Source organism: Prionailurus bengalensis, chromosome B1 (assembly GCF_016509475.1).
Source record: "Prionailurus bengalensis isolate Pbe53 chromosome B1, Fcat_Pben_1.1_paternal_pri, whole genome shotgun sequence".
NCBI classification, from domain to species: Eukaryota; Metazoa; Chordata; class Mammalia; order Carnivora; family Felidae; genus Prionailurus; species Prionailurus bengalensis.
The window spans coordinates 58,856,592-58,877,933 of NC_057344.1; the positions used below are offsets into that span (position 1 = coordinate 58,856,592).

The window sequence follows — 21,342 nt, forward strand, 5'->3', positions numbered from 1 at the left end:
CTAAGGAGGAAGTCCGGATCACCTTAACGGATCCAAATTCGGTACACTGGAGTCTCAGGAGCATCCCTGCAGCTAGTCTGCGCGACAGCGGCTTGCGCGGTGAAGCAATAAGGGTGGATCTAAGCGGCACCGCCCCCGCGCCCGGTGGGAAAGTGGGCGGGGCCTCTGCCACCCTCCTCAGGGGCCTCGCGGGGCGGGGCGGGGCGGGGCAACGGCTGAGGCTTTTCCCTCTGGCGTGGCCCTGGCAGCGCAGGGTTTCTGATTGGTGTCTCTTGAACCGGAAGCAGTTGGCGGCGCTCGGAAGCAACAGCGGGACGCGGGACCCCACAGGCACTGCGACTACAGAATGGCCGGCGGCGGCGGGAAACGCAGACCCGGCGGGGAGGGGCAGCAGGTACTGCCACAGTGGGTGTGTGAGCTCTGCCGAGCTCTCTGGGTAATAGCTAGGGCACCAAGGGGCAGCACATTGCATTTCTCCAGTGGTCATTGAGTGGTTGCTGTGTGCCTGGGAACGACTGTCTGCCCCTGGCTGCTATTTCCCGCTCTGCTCGGGTTTGGACCAGAGAAGTAGTCCTTTCTCCTCTTGTGCGCTCCTCCTGGTGCTGCGGTTCCTGGGGGAAGCCGCGTAAGACAACCAGTGGTTCAGTCGTTCAGTCAGCAACATGTTGATTGGAAACTGATTATATGCCAGGCTCTGCCTGGGCGCCGCGGTTTCAGGATGAATCATGCTGCCACTGCCCCCATGTATGGCCCTCAACTTGGCACAAATGAACATTTTGCTTTAACTTTTTTTGTTGTTTGGTATTGTAACGCTGCTGCGTAGAAAGTGCTGGGAAACATTGAAGGAGGATCTAAGTCCCAGGAGGTTGTTAAGGAAATCTTTTAGGGCAACTTAAGCTGGAAATGGCTTTTTAAGGCAGAGAGAAAAATAAGTGTAGAGGATGTTTGGGCACAGCGGAGTTCTGCCTGACTGGAGTCTGGTAGATGGGAAAGAGGGACCTGATTATAAAGGCACTAATGGGGGACGGGGCATAAATTAAATGCAAATTCTCATCCTGTTCTACGATTTCAGAAGTTCCTTACTGCTGTAGCAATTAGGAGACTCAGGCAGGAAAGAAATGTCATTGTGATAAGGAAAGTTTTCAGAAGAATGACTCCCTCTGGATTATAAACTGGATAAACCAGGACAGTGTTCGCTTAATTGTTAGAGGGCCTGAGCATTATTTATATTGGGTCATGCTTTCTAGGAACATAGGGGTAAAGGATGAGTGTAGCCAATGAAGAGGACAGCTGCACTAAATTACTAAATTAGTGTGTGAGGTAAGACAAAGCTGAGAAAATCTTTATCTCCCATTGAAGGTGCTATAAACTGCTTTGAGTGATAGTATTAGAAATAAAACAAAGATGAAAATGAATTTATAGAGACCATAATTAACAGTAATAGCTAGTATTTATTATCTGCTACAACTACTGTGTATTTTCACAAACAGCTATTCCTCCTAACAAACCTGTGATATAGGGATTACATGCCCTTTTTGTAGATAAGAAAATAAGGCACAGGTTAAATGACTTCCCTAAGGTGACAGAGCTGGAAAGCAGAAGAGTCCAGAGTCAACCCAGGCAACCTAACCATTAAGCAAAACTGTCTTTCAGCAAGGTAGATTAAGGCTTTTCTTTCTAACATCTTAAGTTTGAGCCAGTCTTTGAAAGCATAACCAAAGACTGCTGTGAAAACATAAGGGAGGATAGGTCAGGACTTGATATGTTCCTAATTTATTTATTTATTAAGTGAGAGAGAGACAGAGCTTGAGCAAGGGAGGAGCAGAGGGAGAGGCAGACACAGAATCTGAAGCAGGCTCCAGGTTCTGAGCTGTCAGCACAGAGACGAGGCAGGGCTTGAACTCACGAACTGCCAGATCATGACCTTGAGTCAAAGTCCAACGCTTAACTGACTGAGCTACCCAGGCGCCCATATGTTCTTACTCTTTTGTATGTAACTGGAGAAGCAGCATAAAGTGGATGAATCTGTGCTCTGGAGCCAGCTCATCTGGGTTTAACCGTTCTACTTTCAGTTAGGGACGTAAGGGAAGTTGCTTCATTTTTCTCATTTGTAAAATGTGGATAATAGTATCTAGCTCATAAGGCAATTGTGAGGATTGAATGAGTTAATTTATAGAAAGTGCTTAGAACAGTGACTTGGCAAATGGTAAGTGCATGATAAGTTTCGTTTATTATTGTTTTTATTGTTATCTTTACTATTATTATCAACATTCATTTCTGCATCCATATTTCTTTTTTAATGTATTTAAATGTTTATTTATTTAGAGATATAGCAAGCAGGGGAGGGGCAGAGAGAAGGAGAGATTCCCAAGCAGGCTCCACACTGTCAGCATGGAGCCCGATGTGGGGCCCGAACTCAGGAACTGCAAGACCATGACCCAAGCCAAAATCAAGAGTCGAACATTCAACCAACTGGGCCACCCAGGCACCCCTTCTTTTCTTTTTTAATGTTTACTCGTTAAAAAAAATTTTTTCTTTTGAGAGAGCATGCACATGCGGGGGAGTGGCAGAGAAAAGGAGACAGAGTTCCAAGCAGGCTACATGCTGACCAGTGCAGAGCCCAGTGTGGAGCTCCAGCTCATGAACCATGAGATCATGACCTGAGCCGAGATCAAGAGTCAGACAGACTCTTAATCGACTGAGTCACCCAGGCACCCCTAAACGTTTATTCATTTTTGAGAGAGTGCAGGAGCAAGGGAGGAGCCGACAGGGGGGACAAAGGATCCAAATCGAGCTCTGCACTAACAGCAGAGAGGCCAAGTGTGGGGTTAGAACTCATGAACCATGAGATAATGACCTGAACTGAAATCAGATGCTTAACCAGCTGAGCCACCCAGGTGCTCCTAGATGCATATTTCAATAGCCTTTTTCTTCAATTTAAATTGTTTTATGAGCGGGGGCCCCTGCGTGGCTCAGTCGGTTAAGCATCCGACTTTGGCTTAGGTCATGATCTCGCAGTCCGTGAATTCGAGCCCCACATCAGGCTCTGTGCTGACAGCTCAGAGCCTGGAGCCTGTTTCAGATTCTGTGTCTCCCTCTCTCTCTGACCCTCCCCCGTTCATGCTGTCTCTCCCTGTCTCAAAAATAAACGTTAAAAAAAAAAAAAAATTGGTCAATGCATGGTCCTCTTTACCTTATTTAATAATATAAAAAATATCTGTGAACCCTTTGCCCTACCCAAGAAGTAAAACACAATAGCTATACTTGTGTTCATCATCTATCTTTTCTGCCTGGCTTCCTGTCACCCCCATTTATGTAGCTACCATCCTCAGTTTTATGTTTTGTTTTCTTTTTATAGCTTTATCTCAAACTTATTTATTGTTTTTGAGTGTCATAAAAAGGCTATCATGCTGCATATAAACTTCAAGGACTTTTTTCTTTCATTCAACATTGTATTAAGACTGACCTATATTCTGTGTGGCTATATTTTTCTTTTCACTAAGCAGAATATTCCACTGTTTGAAATCCTATAACCTTACATCCTCATGTCAATAGGCATTTTCATTTGTTGCGTTTCCTACTCTTAGAAACAGCGCTATCAAGAACTTTTTTTTAAATGTTTATTTTGAGAGAGCAAGTACGTGTCTGTGCATGAGCAGGGGAGGGGCAGAGAGAGAGAATTCCACACAGGCTGCACGCAGCTCCATCAGGACTGGAACTCACAAACTGTAAGATCATGACCTGAGTTGAAATCAAGAGTTGGACACGTAACCGACTGAGCCGACCCAAGAACATTCTTGTGTGTGTCAACTGATTCATAAATAAATGTTATAGACTTTGATACATAAAGTAACATCAATAAACTTAAGCCTACTGGGAAAATAAAATCTGAGAAATGTCTAGGTTAGAATTTCGCAGCCTTGCACTATGAACATTTTGAACCTGGTAAGTGTTTGTTGAGGGAGCTGACCCTGTGTATTGTAGAATGCTTAACAGCATCCCTGGCCTCTATTCCACTGAATGTCAGTGGCACCCTATCCTAAATTTATGACTATTAAGTGTGTCCCCTGGGAGGCAAAATCGTTCCTAATTGAAAAGCACTGATACAGGTGGAAAGGAAGAATAAAAAGAAACTTAATCCAAAAAGAAAGGATCGAGGTTCCTAGAAAGAAAAAAACTGCTACTGAGAAAACTAAAGATACGTAACCTTCAACTAAGCATAACCTTCAACTAACCATAACCTTTATGGAAATTTATCAAGTAGGCATTATAAAACCTACCATACTTACATAATGACTATATTGCAGGGATATTAAAAGATGAGTGTCATAACTTAGTCCTGGTATTAAAGACCTTTTTCTGAAATGTTTTAACTAGTAAATCCCCTTTTATCTAGTTATTTCTGCAGTTGGCTTCCGGTGTGATCACTGAATCTACTTAAAGGGCATGATGACCTATTTACCCAAAGAAGGCAAAACCTTCCTATTCCTTATTCCCCTTCCTGTTCTTTACCTTTTATACTTGTTTTTTTTTATTTTCTGTATTTCCATTATCTTAGAGAAATATACTTAAAGACTTACTGTGTGTATCCTTCTTGAAACTGTTTTCCTTTTTTCTTTGCCCAAAAGAATCTCTAGATTTTATTCAGAAATACCATTTGTAGAGTTTTAAGGAAAATGTATATCTCAGAGTTGGGTGAACAGAAATGAGCAATATTGTTATGCAAGGAAAGCTGCCAAAATTACTTTTGGAGAAACAAAGTTTTGTATACTGACTTTCAGTGTGAAAACACAGTTGATGTGAAGAAGAGTAAATCCTGTGAAGCTGATGTCTCCAGTGACCTTCGACAAGAAGTAGAAAATCATTATAAGCTTTCTCTGCCTGAAGATTTCTATCACTTCTGGAAGTTCTGTGAAGAGCTTGATCCTGAAAAGCCAGCTGGTGAGTTGCTCCAAAATCATTCTGCTTCTCCAAATGGAAAAGACAGTAGGAAACTGGAGCAAGGATCTAAACAGTTCATAGAAAAGGAACTTTTTCAAAGATATTTCTAAGAAATAGAAAAATAATGCTATAATATGTGACTATCCCCTGTTATACTGGCAAAGGTAAATAATTTCACAACATGCTTTGATGAGGGTTTAAAGGAAAACAAGTACTTTGATTTGTTGCAGGAGTTTTAGTATGACTTAGCAGTTCTAGGAACTTGGCGGTTAGATGAACTAAAAATGTTCATTTCAATCAAATTTATTGAAACAAAAGTGGGAAATGGCTTAAACAGTAACACATCTATCGATGGATATTCATAGTTTTAAAAGAACAAGGTAGATTTTATATAATAAAGTATTGTGCCTAAAATATGTCAAGTGAAAAAAAATTGTGTAGAGTATGCTACCGTTTGTATTTTTTTTTTTTTTTTAAGTTTATGTTGAGAGAGCACGAGCAGGGAAAGGGCAGAAAGAGAGGGGGAATTCCAAGCAGGCTCCACACAGCCAGCACAGAGCCAGACACGGGACTCAAACTCACAGATTGTGAGATCATGATGTGATATCATGATCAACAGTCGGACGCTTAACCTATTGAGCCACCCAGGTGACCCCCCCCCCCCATCCCGTTCATATATATTTTTTAGAAGTCAAGGACACACGTATTCCTATGTACTTTCTCTGTGCTTATGTACCGTCTGTGAAAGAATGCACAAAAAACTGATAATTGTGACAGAGTTACTTTTCACCATTTTGTGCTGTTTACATGTTTTAACAGGTGGGAGAGAAGCACTCCTGTATACTACTGATGGAAATGTGTATTGGTAGATAACAATTTTGGCAATATAGCAAAACACTTAAAGTGTGCAGCAACTTTTCTAAAAATATGATTGTACAACGTGTATTACCAAAGATGTTCACTGAAATATTGTTTAGAGGAGTAAAAAAAATTAGAAATGGTTAATGTCTCAATAATGGAATATCATAAAGCTATTAAAGATTAGGAAAAAATTTTTGATAGCATGGAAAAATATTCAGAAAGTTTGAGGACAAATGGAAAACAACCATTATAAAATAGCATGATTGTCTTTAAAATATCTGTATGTTCATAGAAGGAGGAAAACATTGTTATTGTATATCAGACTATTAACCTTGTTATGACTGGCTAATAAGATGGATAACTTTAGTTTTTTGTTACTTTGAAAATTAGCGTAGGGACACCTGGGTGGCTCAGTTGGTTAAGTGTCCCATTCTTGATTTCAGCTTAGGTCATGATCTTGCAGTTTGAGTTCGAGCCCCACATTGGACTCCGAGCTGTCAGCATGGAACCTGCTTGGGATTCTGTCTCTCTCTCCATCTCTTTCTCTCTGCCCCTCCTCTTCCCCTCTCAAAATAAATAAACTTAAAAAAAATCAGTGTATGCTACCCTAAGTTCCAAATAAGCTGAATTATTTTTCCCCTCTGAATAAACTGTTTCTATGCCTTTATTTGTATTGTCACCTCTTCCAAGAATTTTCTTCCTCTCTCAATCCCCATCTCCTTGCATATCCAGGTCCTGCCTGGAGTGCTTATTCTCTCTTAAAGAAGCAACAAGGACCCATCTGATATAAAAAGATATGTTTGACATGCACACTGACTGGTTTTATTTAGCATTCTCTCTTTGTGATCTGTGGTTGGAGAAGAGATGCAATCATCCAGAATTAGGGTTGGCCAAAGGCAAGGGAATTGAGAGTGATAGTTGGCTGAGGTGTAGGAGGAAGGGAAAGGAAATGTTTTCATTAAATATATTTTTTATTAAATAAATTATTTACCCTCCATGCACATTCACTTACTGTCCATCTTATTTCTTCCTTAATATGGGTATGCTACAAACATTTGAGGCTAATAACAACATAGTAATGAGACAGTGTAAGTACTTGAAGCTCTAATATGCCCATTAGAATACAAAACTGTCTGGCTTTGTCTAAAATAAGAGACAGCAGAAATGTTTGAAATGTAATCAGTTGTAAATTTAAGAGAGAATCTTAAATGTGAGTGCCACATTTTCATTGCTCTGATTTTTCATTATGTATGTCTTCAAATGTAACTGAAGCTCTTTGATTTTAGAATCTTTTTTTTTTTTAAGAAAATTTCTTAGAAATAGTTTATGAATGAAAGGCCTTTCCTGTCTGCCTTCAGAAAGTTATTGTCTCAATAAACTTACTTACTTTATAGATTCACTTTCCACAAGCCTCGGACTTCGATTAGTGGGTCCTTATGATATCCTTGCCGGAAAACATAAAATGAAGAAAAAGTCAGCAAACCTGAATTTTAACCTTCACTGGAGATTTTACTATGATCCTCCTGAGTTCCAGACCATTATTATTGGAGATAATAAAACTCAGTTCCACATGGGGTATTTCAGGTAAAGGATCTTTTCTTCTGTAAAATACAGCTACTGGGCTGTATACATAAGTATAAGAATATAAGTAGACATTCACTGGACTCAAGGTGAAGTGCATGTTTTCCTCTTTTTGGTGGATACATAGGCATTTAATGTTCTTGATAGTATCATTGTAGCCTACCCTAAGATGAGTGAATTCTTCAGGGTTGAACCTCACTGGTTTTTTCCTTTGTGGTTATAAACTTTTTTGCCTTTTGGGTTCAGAAACACTCTTGTGGCCCAAGAAAGTTAATTTAGAGCAGCTGTCATGGCTTAAATTAGCCCTGTGCTTCCAGGGGCCATAGAAATAAGAATGTGCTATGGAGTCAACTGGTTCTATTATCTGAGTGACCATGTGCCAGCCACCTTTAATGGTTGTGATTTTCTATGACTCAGTTTCTGTTTACCCAGTTTCCTCTAGTAAGATGAGGATAATAATTGTACATACTTAATGGGAATGTTAAAAGGATTAAATGGATATGCAAAATGCTTAGACTATTAAGAAATAGAAGTACCTTGAGAGAGAAAAAATACCTTGGCCACTTCTATCAGTAGAGATGCTGTTTGAAGATCGACTGTGGGATAATACAGGAAGTAGAGGAAACCTGTCTAGTGAGAAGTGTGGTACTGTAGAATGCACAAAGGGCTGGGAATTGGGTTACATAGATTCTGCTTCTGGCTTTGCCATTAATTTACTAGGACCTTGGCTGAGTCACTTCATTGCTGTGTATTGGTATCCTTTATTGTAAAGTAAAATGATTTGATTATATGTATGAGTTGTATCCCTTTCCTTCTCATGTTTTATAATTCTGCTTGTCCTGTTTCTTTTTGTTTCTCTACCTTTTTTCACAGACTATAAAACTAAGGTAGAGAGGATTGTGTGTAATTTCCCCTACTTTTGACAGGCCTTATTCCCCCTTTCTTTGTATTTAGATATAAAAGTAACTAGGTCCTAAGAATTTTAATTTTAGATCTGTTATATAAGCAAGATTTATTGGAGATATTCCTAAGAAACTTAGAGCTTAAACCTGGCAACTTTGTCCCAATTTCTTAAAAACCTGCAGACATAAATTGTCTATAGGTCTAAAATTCTATTTGCCTGATAAATGATGGGCAACTAAATTTTTAATATCTTTTGCTTACACAGGGATTCTCCTGATGAACTTCCTGTATATGTTGGTACAAATGAAGCAAAGAAAAACTGCATAATTGTTCAAAGTGGAGATAATGTGTTTGCTGCGGTCAAGTAAGAAAATTTTTTAATCCTTCTCCTATTTATAATATTTGTTTATACTTTTTGTACTGTCTCAGTCCATCACTGAGGCACATTGAGGTAACTACAAAATTTTAGATTTCAAGAGGTCACTTCCATGATGTTTGCAGATATTCTTATCCACACTTTTTTTTTTTTTTATGTTTATTTTTGAGAGACAGAGTGTGAGCAGTGGAGGGGCAGAGAGTGGGAGACGCAGAATCCCAAGCAGGCTTCAGGCTCTGAGCTGTCAGCACAGACCCCAATGCGGGGCTCAAACCCATGAACCATGAGATCACGACCTGAGCCGAAGTCAGACACGTATCCACACTTCTACTTGGCTACTTTTCACCAAACAAGTACCCATCTTATAAAACAAATTACTTTAAGAAAAATATTATCTAATCTTGACTTCATTAGTCCCATGGCAAAATCAAAAGATTTTTAGGCATTTTATTTTAAACACCATCACTAAGAGTTCGTTAAAAGAACCCATTGTGTACAAAGATTTAATACAGTAAAAGCAGGTGCTCATAAATTGCTGACTCACTATATTGTACACCTGAAACTAATATAACACCATACGTTAACTATACTGGAATTAAAGAAAAGAAAGTCGGGCGCTCCTAAAATTTTTGGAAGGGCCAGTGGGGCCTCCAGACGTGCCAGTTGTGTGGCAGAGCTGGTTCGGCAGTGGAGTTTATAGCTGTGCCGCTGTTGGGGAGCGGTCAAGAACTGCTGCCACAGGTCGTTCTCGTCAGTTACTGTCTGTGATTGAACCTGTGGGAGTAAAAGGGCTGCCCTGCCTCCGCCTCTCAGCCCAGATAGAAGCTGAAGACCAGGCACCGACATCTCAGCTGTAGCTGCTCCTGAATAGTCTGATGCCTCTAATGAGTCACTGCTGGAAACAGACGCACGGCCTCCACCTGGTATCTGTTCTGCCTTTCAGATTTCAAGGAGTTGTATCTGTTTGAGAGGAGCTAGGCCTCCTGTGGAGCCGGAGCTGAAGAGTAGTGTGGGAAATGTAGCAAGCTCTTGTGGGAAAGGGGCTTTGAATGGAGCTGCGTGAGCCAGTCCATATACTGTGCCAGCCACAGACTTGATTTGAAGCTGTCTGGCAGCAGCTGTGCAGTTTACATTGTAATAAAATGAAGAAAGCAAGCTTTGTCACCTTCCATATAAATAGGTCATGTTTTGTGTGACCTCTTTTCATACCCTACTTGAAAAGACTTCTATTCCCTGTGACTCAGTAGTGCAAATTTCCAGTAAACAATTCAAACTAAGTCAACAGGTGCCCTCTCTAGACTGCTGCGTGCATACTGGTATATCTGAAAGAGCAACTATATGGTGGATGTCAGAAAAAAGCTGTTTGTCTTTCTGATACCTCCAAGTTTTTTCCACAGTGTTTCTTGTTATTTACAATTTATATATTCTTTTAAACTCTTCAGATTATTCAGTTTAAATTGGTGGTATCTTTATTAGAAACTGTTGCCATTTACTTATTACCTGTCTCTTGCATTAACATACAAGTTCCATGAGGGTGGAGGCTTTTCCTTATGCACAGTACCTGCCCCACAGTAGATGCTGCATAAATAATTTATTCATTCTACAAATAATTTGGCATGCAAAAATGCAGGACTTTTCATTAGTCTTAGTAAAAATCTTTTTTTAAAGTCTGTTTATTTTGAGAGATGGTGTGAATGGGGTAGGGGCAGAGAGAGAGGGAGAGAAAGAGTCCCAAGCAGGCTCTGTGCTGTCAGCACACATCCTAATGCGGGGCTCAGACTCACAAATTATGAGAGCAAGACCTGAGCCAAAGTCAAGAGTTGGACATTTAACCAACTGAGCCCTCCAGGTGCCCCATCACCTAAAATTCTTTTTTAAAAAAGGAAGATACAGTGGTAAAATAACCCAAGACTGTTCTGGTTTTTGTGGGGTTTTTTGTTTTGTTTTGTGTTTTGTTTTGTTTTAGCTTATTGGAGAACACCAAAAAGGAAACACAAATTGGTGACAATAGTATAATTTAGGTGAAGACCAGGGACTCTTTGAGTACCTAATGTTATTTCACACAAAGAACGTTTTCTACCTTCAATAATTTATCTCAGTTTAGAAGTAAAAGGTTAGAGTACTTTTCAGGTATTATAACTGTTTTAGTTTTTTGGCACCTTCCTTTACTTAAATCAACTAATTAGTGCACTTAGTTTATTTCTTTATCAGCCTGAGTAAGATCTTTTTAAGGAAGACTATTTGTAATAAACATTTTTATGCTCAGGGAAACTAGTTCTCTTTGTGCAGAATTTTTTTTTTTTTTTTAATTTTTTTTTTCAACGTTTATTTATTTTTGGGACAGAGAGAGACAGAGCATGAATGGGGGAGGGGCAGAGAGAGAGGGAGACACAGAATCGGAAACAGGCTCCAGGCTCTGAGCCATCAGCCCAGAGCCTGACGTGGGGCTCGAACTCACGGACCGCGAGATCGTGACCTGGCTGAAGTCGGACGCTCAACCGACTGCGCCACCCAGGCGCCCCTCTTTGTGCAGAATTTAATACCAAAGAGATGCAAATTCAGCCACCAAACATTAGTAAAGATTAAAGAATTTTAATACTGGGATGCCTGCGTGGCTCAGTTGGTTCAGCGGCTGACTCTTGATCTTGGCTCAGATCATGATCTCACTGTTCATGAGTTGGAGCCCCACACTGGGCTTTGTGCAGATAGCAAGGAGCCTGCTTGAGATTCTCTCTCTCCCTCTCTCTGCCCCTGCCCTCCATGAATGTGCTCTCTCCTCTCTCTCTGTCTCTCTCTCTCTCTCTGTCTCAAACTTAAAAAAAAGAATGATTTTTTTTCTCTCTCTTTCTTTTTTTTCTCTAAAATAATTATAGCAATAGTTTTGACCTCAAAGTCCTCCTGCAAGGTTTCAGGGACCCCATAGTGTCATCAGACCATTCTTTGATAACTGCTAGTTAATGGTTTTAAACCTGACTGCATATCAGGACCTCATGAGTTATGGTTAAGAGTACTTCACCTTAAGCTCTGTACATCTTACTTCTAGAGATGCCACTTCAGTACATCTCAAATAACACTCAGGAAATTTTTTTAAACTTTTTTTTTTTTTTTAAGTTTATGTATTTGAGAGAGACAGAGACAGTGTTGGGGGGTGGGGAGCAGAAAGAGGGAGAGAAAAAGAATCCCAAGCAGATTCCACACGGTCAGCATGGAACCCGATGTGGGGCTCAAACCCAGGAAACTGTGGGGTCATATCTTGAGCCAGAACCAAGAGTTGGATGCACAACGAACTAAGCTACCCAGGCACTCCAGGAATATTTTTTTTAAAATACATGTTATAAGTATATCTAAATGTAATCTGTAATTATACTTCTGTAATTTTAATTAAGTGTAAATGGGCATTAGAAATGAATGAACATTCATTTGATGAATGCTTACTTTGTGCAGGCACAAATACTATGTAAAACATTTGGTACTTAGTAAAAGAATAAATGTGGCCAATAGATCATGGGTCAACTTGTTAAATAATCTTTTTTCTTCTTGCCTGCTGCCCCCATGGTCTCTGCCACCCTGCCTTTCTATACAGAGTCATATGGATTTGTTACTGTAGGCAATGATTTTTCAAACACTAGCTCCAAGTACTTTTAACCATTAACCCAGGAGGTTCTGATGTATATTCAGGTTTGAACCTGAAAAGCAGTTATCAAACAGTACTATGTAGACTCCCAGGGGTGCCTGACGCTTTTTTAGGAGGACTCTGAGGTCAAAACTATTTGTGATAATACGTCATTTTTGCATCAGTGGCACAAAGGTAATGGTGGGTAATACTGATGATACCTTGACAGGAATCAAGGTAATGGCACCAGATTTACAGTTGTCATTCACAGCAGTAATATAATGCGAATGTCATCTAAGAATGTCAGTGATGAAGCAGTAAAGATATTAGATCTCTACCATCGAGTACACAATCTGTTTAACATTTTGTGTAATGTGATGGGAAGCACGTGGAAAGCACTTCTGCATCCTCAAATGTTAACGTTTATCTCAAGGAAAATGGTCTTAAGAGATACAGTTGGGAGCTGAACTTTTCTCGTTTATTTGAGAGAGTGACTGACAAAGTCTGGATAGTCTGACGTGGGTATTTGGCAGACATTTTCTCAAATGAGCCAAAGAAAACAACTGTGACTGTATTTGTTGTCAGTGATAAAATTTGAGATTTCAAAAGCAAAAATTAGAATTAAGGAAGCTTGTAACCACCGTTGTGAGCTTAATTGCTTCTCACTACCTGAAGACTTTTTAGTGAGATGGTGGTAATATTAATGAATGTGATTTTTTTCACATTGTGATGTAATGGAGAGAATTTTTTTTTTTTTAATTTTAATTCCAGTGTAGTTAACATACAGCATTATATTAGTTTCAGGTGTACAATAGTGATTCGGCAATCCCATATATTACTCAGTTTTCATCAAGATAAGTATACTCTTAATCCCCTTCGCATATTCCCCTCCTCCACCTCCCCTGCAGTGACCATCTGTTTATTCTCTATAGTTGAGTCTGGGGGTTTTTTTTGGCTTCCCCCCCCCCCTTTGTTCATTTGTTTCTTAAATTCCACATATGAGTGGAATCATATGGTATTTATCTTTCTTTGCCAGGCTTATTTCGCTTAGCATTATACCCACTAGATCCATCCATGTTGGTGTTATAAATGGTAGGATTTCATTCTTTTTTATGGCCAAATATTTTATTATATGTATACATACACACACACACACACACACACACCCCACATCTTTATTCATCTATCAATGGAGACTTGGGCTGGTTCCATAATTTGGCTGTTGTAAATAATGCTGCAACAAACATAGAGGTGCATATATCCCTTCAAATTAGTATTCTTTGGGTAAATACCAAGCAGTGCAATTACTGGATCATGTGGTAATTCTATTTTTAATTTTTTTGAGGAACCTCCATGCTGTTTTCCACAGTGGCCACACCAGTTTGCATTCCCACCAACAGTGCATGAGAGTTCTTGTTTATCCACATCCTCACCAACACTGTTTCTTGTATTATTTTAGTCATTCTGACAGGTGTGCAGCGATATCTCATTGTAGGTTTTTAAAAATTATTTAAGTATTCTCTACACCCAACATGGGGCTCAAACTCAAGACCCTGGCATCAGGAGTTACATGCCCTTTCGAATGAGCCAGCCAGGCACCCTTCCTTGTAGTTTTGATTTGTATTTCCCTGACGGCGAGTGATGTTGAGCATCTCTTCATGTGTCTTGGTCATCTCTGTGTCTTCCTTGGGGAAAGGTCTGTTCATGTCTTCTGCCTGTTTTTTAATTGGATTATTTGTGTTTTCGGTGTTGAGTTCTATAAGTTCTTTATGTATTTTGGATACCAACCCTGTATCAGATATGTCATTTGCAAATACCTTCTCTCATTCTGTAGGTTGTCTTTTAGTTTTGTTGGTTGTTTCTTTTGCTGTGCTGAAGCTTTTTATTTTGATGGAGTTCCAATAGTTCATTTTTGCTTTTGTTCCCCCTTGTCCTCAGAAGACCTCTAGAAAGCTGCTGTTACAGCCGATGTCTGAAAAATTACTGCCTGTCCTGTTTTCTAGGAATTTTATGGTTCAGGGTCTCATGTTTGGGTCCTTAAGCCATTTTGAGTTTATTTTTGTATATGGCCTAAGAAAATGGTCCAGTATCATTCTTTTGCATGTAAAAGAATTTGTTGGGAGACTGTCTTTTTCCCACTGCATATTTTTGCTTCCTTTGTTGAAGATAATTGACCACATAATTGGTTTATTTCTGGGATTTCGGTTCTGTTCCATTGATTTGTGTCTGTTTTTGTGCCAGTACTGTGCTGTTTTGATCACTACAGCTTTGTAATACAACTTGAAATTTGGAATTGGGATGCCTCCAGCCTCGTTTTTCTTTTTCAAGATCGCTTTGGCTATTTGTGGTCTTTTGTGGTTATATACAAATTTTAGGATTGTTCTAATTCTGTGAAAAGTACTGTTCATATTTTGATAGCGATTGCATTAAATCTGTGGATTGCTTTGGGTAGTATGGACATTTTAACAATATTTGTTCTTACAATCCATGAGCATAGAATATCTTTCCATTTGTTTGTGTCATCTTCAATTTCTGTAATGGAGAGAATTTGATAAAATGAAAAATTTCAATATTTGTAAGATCTGCATAACTTAGTGAACCAGTATTTTGCAAAGACCACTGAAGGATTCATTCAAGGTTCAAGGTATCCCGTTGGATTTAACATAACAGAGTACAAATGTTTACAGTGATTGTTTCTGTTTGCATATTGCAACTTTAGGCATCACAAAGTAAAGTATTGGAGAGTAGGTTTGAAGCTGAGAGACCAAAGCCTAATAAACTGATATAGAAATAGTCATAATAATGTGATTAAGTATGAAAAGACAGATACTAAGTACCTTAAGTAGTGGTGGAAGTCTTCATCATGAGGATATTTTACCTAGACCTTGATGAATGCATAAGAACTTACTACAAAGAACGGGAAGAAGAGTGTTCTAGGCAAGGGGACAGTATGTGCATGAAGTATGAAAGCAAGTGGCACAGAGTACTTGAAGGCCTGTATGCCCATATGCCAGACAGGGTAGGGAAGACTATAAAGATTGATTTACCTAGAACTGACATGATCAGTTTGCTTATAATGGTTAATGTAAATACATTCTCTTGATACACAGCTGGTTAAGATTGAAGGTAACATTAGGTGTAATATGTGTGCTGTAATCAGAAGACAATGATTTTGGTGGTCTTGGCTTCTCTGCACTTCAGTCCACTCATACTAATTCTATGAATTTAGGTAAGTTGATTATCCTATGTGCTTGTTTCCTTATTTGTAAAATGGGGATAAGAATACCCACTCTAAATGTTCCAAACTCTTTACAGCCATAGCAAACTGTCAGATGTTAGTAGTAAATAGAAGGAAGTTTCCTTCTGAGAGTCTGGAGGTACCTATAGAGGAAGGGGGTTGAGTTGTGTGTCCAGCTGAGTGCTGCTTCCTGCTGCATTTTACCCTGAACCTTCTGCTCTGCTGGCAAAATCTTAACCTGCTTATGATAAAACGTAACTATTTCCCTAACTGGCATTGATGTATGATATTTTTCACATACTTTAAAATTATTTTGAATTGTGCTTTTGTATAAGCTTATAAAATAGCTTTTATTGCCTTTTACATTTTCTAAATTTATCATAACACAAATTTGTAGATAACAGTTTGAAAAAGTCTGCTGATCCTAAGTATTGCAAGTATCTTCTGGCTCCTTTTAAAAAATCCTTTCCAAGGCAGTATGCTGTATGTTATTATCAATAATATGGCTTAAATTTGGTTTAATCTCACCTTTTAATTTATTTATTTTTAATGTTTTTATTTATTTTTGAAGGAGAGAGAGAGAGCGTGCAAGCGAGCATGAGCAGGGGAGGAGCAGAGAGAGAGGGAGACACAGAATCTGAAGCAGGCTCCAGGCTCTGAGCTGTCAGCACAGAGCCTGATGCAGGGCTCGAACTCACGAACCATGAGATCATGACCTGAGCTGTAGTCTGACGCTTAACCGACTGAGCCACCCAGGCCCCCCTAATGTCAACTTTTTAAATACCTCGTATCTTTTTTTAAATGTATATTTATTTATTGTTGAGAGAGAGCACAAGCAGGGGAAGGGGGGAGAGAGAGAGAGTGCAAGAGAGAGAGACAGACAGACTGACTCAAGCAGTGATGTGGGACTCAGACTCCCAAACTGTGAGATCATGACCTGAGCTGAAATTGAGAATCAGACACTTAACCGACTGAGCCACCCAGGCACCCTAGTCGTTTATCTTTATTATAGAGACAATACATTATAGAGACAATGCAGACTTGAATCATGCTTGCTGTTTCTGTGACTGGTAGCTTTTTATTAATAATTGTTTTTCTCTTGAAGAAATCTATTAGACATTTGAGAGAACTGTTGGTAATCTGCAGTCTTTTTCTTGCATGGAATTGGATGTCTCTAACATACTCCCTTAACTTCCCAAGATCTATATACTTAGTACAGTGGCCTGAATAATAATGAGGGCTTTTACTTCTTTTTCAGATTATTTCTGATGAAAAAACTTAAGGAAGTAACAGATAAAAAGAAAACTAGTCTCTTGAAAAACATAGATGAAAAACTCACAGAAGCAGCCAGAGAACTGGGGTACTCACTGGAACAGAGAACCATGAAGATGAAACAGAGAGATAAGAAAGTATGGTTTAAATCTGTCAGTCTCAGACTGTTTTGCTTTTTAATAGAGATTTTCCTGTCCTGATTCCTTCCCACCTGCACGATAGCCTTCTCTTCTCCTGCCCCACCCTAAGAAGAGCTGGATACCCCCTCAGGGGCTCCTGTGGGGCTGCCCTGTCTGTGTCATTAGAGAGAGGACAGCCCGTGAGCAGGGCTGCTTGGGTTGTTCTCAGAAGTTGTTTCCCAGGATGGGCTAGTGCTGCTCTGGTTACCAGCTCATGCCAGTACCTCTCACTCTTTTAATCTTGTTTTACCAGTTACTCATTTCATACAGTTGAGTGAAAGCAGCTTTGTGTACTGCATTTCCTTAAATTTCTTTAATAGCTAACAGCGGTTGCTTTAGTGCAAGGTGTTTCTGGGGAGTAGTTTTGTAAAGGTCTGCCTTAGAGTCGTTTAGTTAAGGGTTCAAAGTTACTTCCTTTTGAGAGACAATGTGTATTAAGATTTGTTCATTTTCTGCAGCAAATGTGTGTATAAGCAGTCCTATCTCCTTTTTCCTTGCTGACCCCATCAACATTTCCTTTTGCTTCACTTCTAACACCTGCAGTGTGAGTGGAGTGTTTTGTAAATGGCAAAGACTTCTGGGTTTTGAATCCTTTTGGTTTTTCACTTAACAAATTTCAGAGTAAGTTAATGGACAAGACAGAAGAATTCTGCTTTGGGGTAAATGAGAATTCTATAGGATTTTATTCTTATACCCTCGGGTGAAGAAGGACATTTACCACTGTGAAATGAGGGCACCCCCGTCTCCCAGCATTATCTACTGTGGCCGGTTCATCTGAAAGTTCTAGGCCAAATTTAGTTCTAGTTATTTCTGGATAAACTAGTACTGGTAACTAAGTAGTTAAATGTATTTATTTGGTCATTGAAAATCTTCTGCAGCAGGGGTGATACTCAGATAAGTTACACTCACTAAACTGCAGTCTCAGCAATTCTTCCTTTAATCCTAGAGACCAGAAATAATTTCTAAAAATGTACATTTGAATGAAAGTCATTGCAGTGGAGGTATTTTTAAATTACTTCAAGATGTTATGTTGCCATTTTCCCTTCCTAGTTTACATAGGGAGCCTCTCCTACCTGATGAGTGAAAGGAACAGTAGTATTTTTTTTTTTAAGTTTATTTATTTATTTTGAGAGAGCAAGCAGGGCAGGGGCAGAGAGACGAGGAGGGTGGGTGAGAGAGAATCCCAAGCAGGCTCCGCACTGTCAGTGCAGAGCCCAGTGTCGGGCTCAGACTCACAAACTGTTAAGATCGTGACCTGAGCTGAAATCAAGAGTCGGATGCTTAACCCACTGAGCCACCCAGGCACCCCTTAAAATTTTTTAAGTTTATTCATTTTGAGAGAGAGTGAACAAGGGAGGGGCAGAGAGAGAGAAGGGGAGAGATAGAATCCCAAGCCGGCTCTGCCCTATCAGAGAGGAGACTGATGGGGGCTTAAACTCACAAACTGTGAGATCATGCCCTGAGCCCAAGCCAAGAGTCCCACGCTTAACTGAGTAAGCCATCCAGGCACCCCAGGAACGGTAGCATTTCTTGCCTTGTAATTTTGTATTCCTAATTTGCTTGATATGCAAATACTGCATATTTGTGGACAGAAGAGCTTATAATAAATTCTTTCATCAGAGCCTTATTTTATTTTTCTACCATCAACTGTAATTTATTTCAAATGAGATTTAATTCTTCTCCATAACTATAAGATATAATTGGAGTTTAAATTTCATAGGTATGTTTATCCTGGCTCCCTTCCCCATGAGGTTTCTTTTTAGTACATGTTTTTCTTTCCATAACATTAGCTGGTAAAAACATAAAGGGAAAAACAGAACTTAAAAAACAACCATTATTTTATCCTCCCAAATACAATAGGTTGATGATTCTGCTTTTTGGTTCCTTGTCTATTAAAAAGAACTTCTGCTGTCAGATATTCATTTAATTAATATATTTCTAGTTTCAAAAAATTCAGTTCCACTCGTATATGTGAGTTAGTGATTTTGTCCTTCTGTATGAGAGTAATATATCCATTCTGGCATAATAGTGCACTATATGCTACACTAGAAATCATTGTTTTTATTCTTAATGGTACTTTATGGTGCTTTGGAATACAAAGCCCTTAGGAGTTACCTCATTCGACCTCTGCAACAAATCAGCAAAGGAATTCTCATCCTGTGTTATAGATCAGTAAATCGAGGTTTACGGAGGCTTTATTCCCTGTCGAAAATCTTAAGTGACCCGAGACCCAAATTCACGTCTTTCATATTTAGCTTTCTTTCCACACCATCTTACTGATTGGCCATATGCCATTTTACCTTTATACCTAGATTTCATTTTTTAAAAATGAACACTGATTTAATGTTGCTGTAAAATGCGAGTACATCATTCTGTCATTCCATCCTCTGATTCTGATGCATCAGAATATCCCCCACCCTTGCCCAAGATTTTCCTAAATTTGTAACCCTAGTCTTCATAATAAAATTGGGATTCTGGTGCTTTGCTAATAATTGATACCTCTTTATGGAGAATTAGTGCAGTTAATCATCTATGAAAAATGTGAAAATATATCCATCCCATGGTTTTGTTTTGCATTAGCCTGAGTAGAAGATGAAGCTAGTAGCTATATCACTTTCTTTTTCTTTCATTATCAATACTGTTTTATGACCTTTTTTATACTTAAAATTGATTATCATTTCATATTGCTAAATTGAAGATCCATTTCATAAATATTTGAGTGTAGATCACTGTGCTATGTTCATGGTTTAGGTTGCTTAAAACTTTTCACAAATAGGACACACCTGGCCATATATAACTATTACACCTTTCTTTGCACACTCATTTGGTTATTTCCTCAGAAATTACTAGATGTAGTATTGCCGGGTCCATAGTCGTTTAAAGTGGCTGCGTGTGTATTGTTTTTCTTTGCTGGAGTTTTTATTTTCATTTTGTGGAGTTTTTATTTTCTTTGTTTGCGAAACTACCCACTACAAGTTAAGCGAGGGTACATACATTCCCACCAGCAATGTAGGAGTGCCTGTTCTCCCTATACTTTTGCCACTGCTGTGTGTTAACAGTCCCTATTAGCCTTTTCCTTTTGCATGAGCGTAAAATGATATGTCGTTTGTAAGCATTTCTTTGATTATAAAGGTCATTAAATATTTTTCACTTATCTACTGGCCATTTGTATTTCTTTGGTGAACTGCTTGAACTTTGGCCATTTTTCTGTCAGGGTTAGAATTTACATTTTCTTACTTGTGTTTTAATTTGGATGTTAGTCTTTTCCTTTTAAGACTCCTTTATAGTTTGAAGACATTACTCTTATCTTGTTTTAATGTTTGTTTATTTTTGAGAGAGAAAGAGCGAGCAAGCACATGAGTGGGGGAGGGGCAGAGAGAGAGGAAGACACAGAATCCAAAGCAGGCTCCAGGCTCTGAGCTCTAAGCACAGAACCCGACGTGGGGCTTGAACTCATAAACTGTGAGATCATAACATGAGCTGAAGTTGGATGCTTAACTGAGTCACCCAGGCACGCCACATTAATCTTATTTTTATTATATATATTGCAGGTATTTTTTATGAGTATCTTTTATTCTTGATTTTTACATGACTTTTTAAATTTTATGTAGTTAAATCCATAAATAAATCTTCTCTAAAATTATTAAAAATATTTGCCTTTTCTTCTAGTAGATTTATGGTTTTATTTTTACATTTAATCCTGAAATCCAACTGCAGATTATTTTGGTATAAAGAGTAAGATATAAATATGACTTTGTTTCTTCCAAATGGTGAGCTGTTTCCTGAGAACTTCTTTTGAATAATCTGTCCCTTCTGTTACTTAAGAAAGATAATGAGGGGTGCCTGGGTGACTCAGTCGGTTAAGTGTCCGACTTCAGCTCAGGTCGTGATTTCATGGTTCGTGAATCTGAGCCCAGAGTTAGGCTCTGTGCTGATAGCTCAGAGCCTGAGCCTAATTCAGGTTCTGTGTCTCCCTTTCTCTCTGCCCCTCCCCCACTTGCATGCGCACGCGCGAGCTCTCTCTCTCTCAAAAATGAATAAACATTTAAAAAAATGTTAAGAAAGATAATGAAAGGTGCAAGAGAGTGGGGTCATCTGAGTGAAATATGAAATAGGTTTTAAGATATAGAGACTTAGGTGAGAAGACTTTAAAATGAACAAGTTTTGGGCTTGTGTCCTTCTGCCTTGGGAATTTTCACTGGCCTGCACAAATAAGTGTAACATTTGAAGTGGTTGTTTTGTTGAGGAAAGACCTAATAAGGCCACTGTTGTGAATAAAAAGAAGAATGTCGATGGGAAGGGTTATGGTGGTAGTTGTGGTTGGGCCTGTTTTGTCTTTGAAGATTACTGCTTAATAAAAGATCACTAGTTATGTTAT

The 21,342-nt window shown here is 39.0% G+C and overlaps 1 protein-coding gene across 1 annotated transcript in view; it reads left to right on the forward strand.

The window, feature by feature from the left end:
* The first annotated feature begins 272 nt into the window (after nucleotides 1–272).
* Nucleotides 273–21,342, forward strand: part of LOC122474698 (histone PARylation factor 1) — a 31,184-nt gene continuing 10,114 nt past the window's right edge. The window contains exons 1-5 of the mRNA XM_043565747.1: nucleotides 273–394; nucleotides 4,782–4,941; nucleotides 7,197–7,386; nucleotides 8,552–8,650; nucleotides 16,772–16,922. Coding sequence (XP_043421682.1) covers nucleotides 347–394; nucleotides 4,782–4,941; nucleotides 7,197–7,386; nucleotides 8,552–8,650; nucleotides 16,772–16,922 — 648 coding nt within the window. The 5' untranslated portion in view covers nucleotides 273–346. The remainder of the gene's footprint in view (nucleotides 395–4,781; nucleotides 4,942–7,196; nucleotides 7,387–8,551; nucleotides 8,651–16,771; nucleotides 16,923–21,342) is intronic.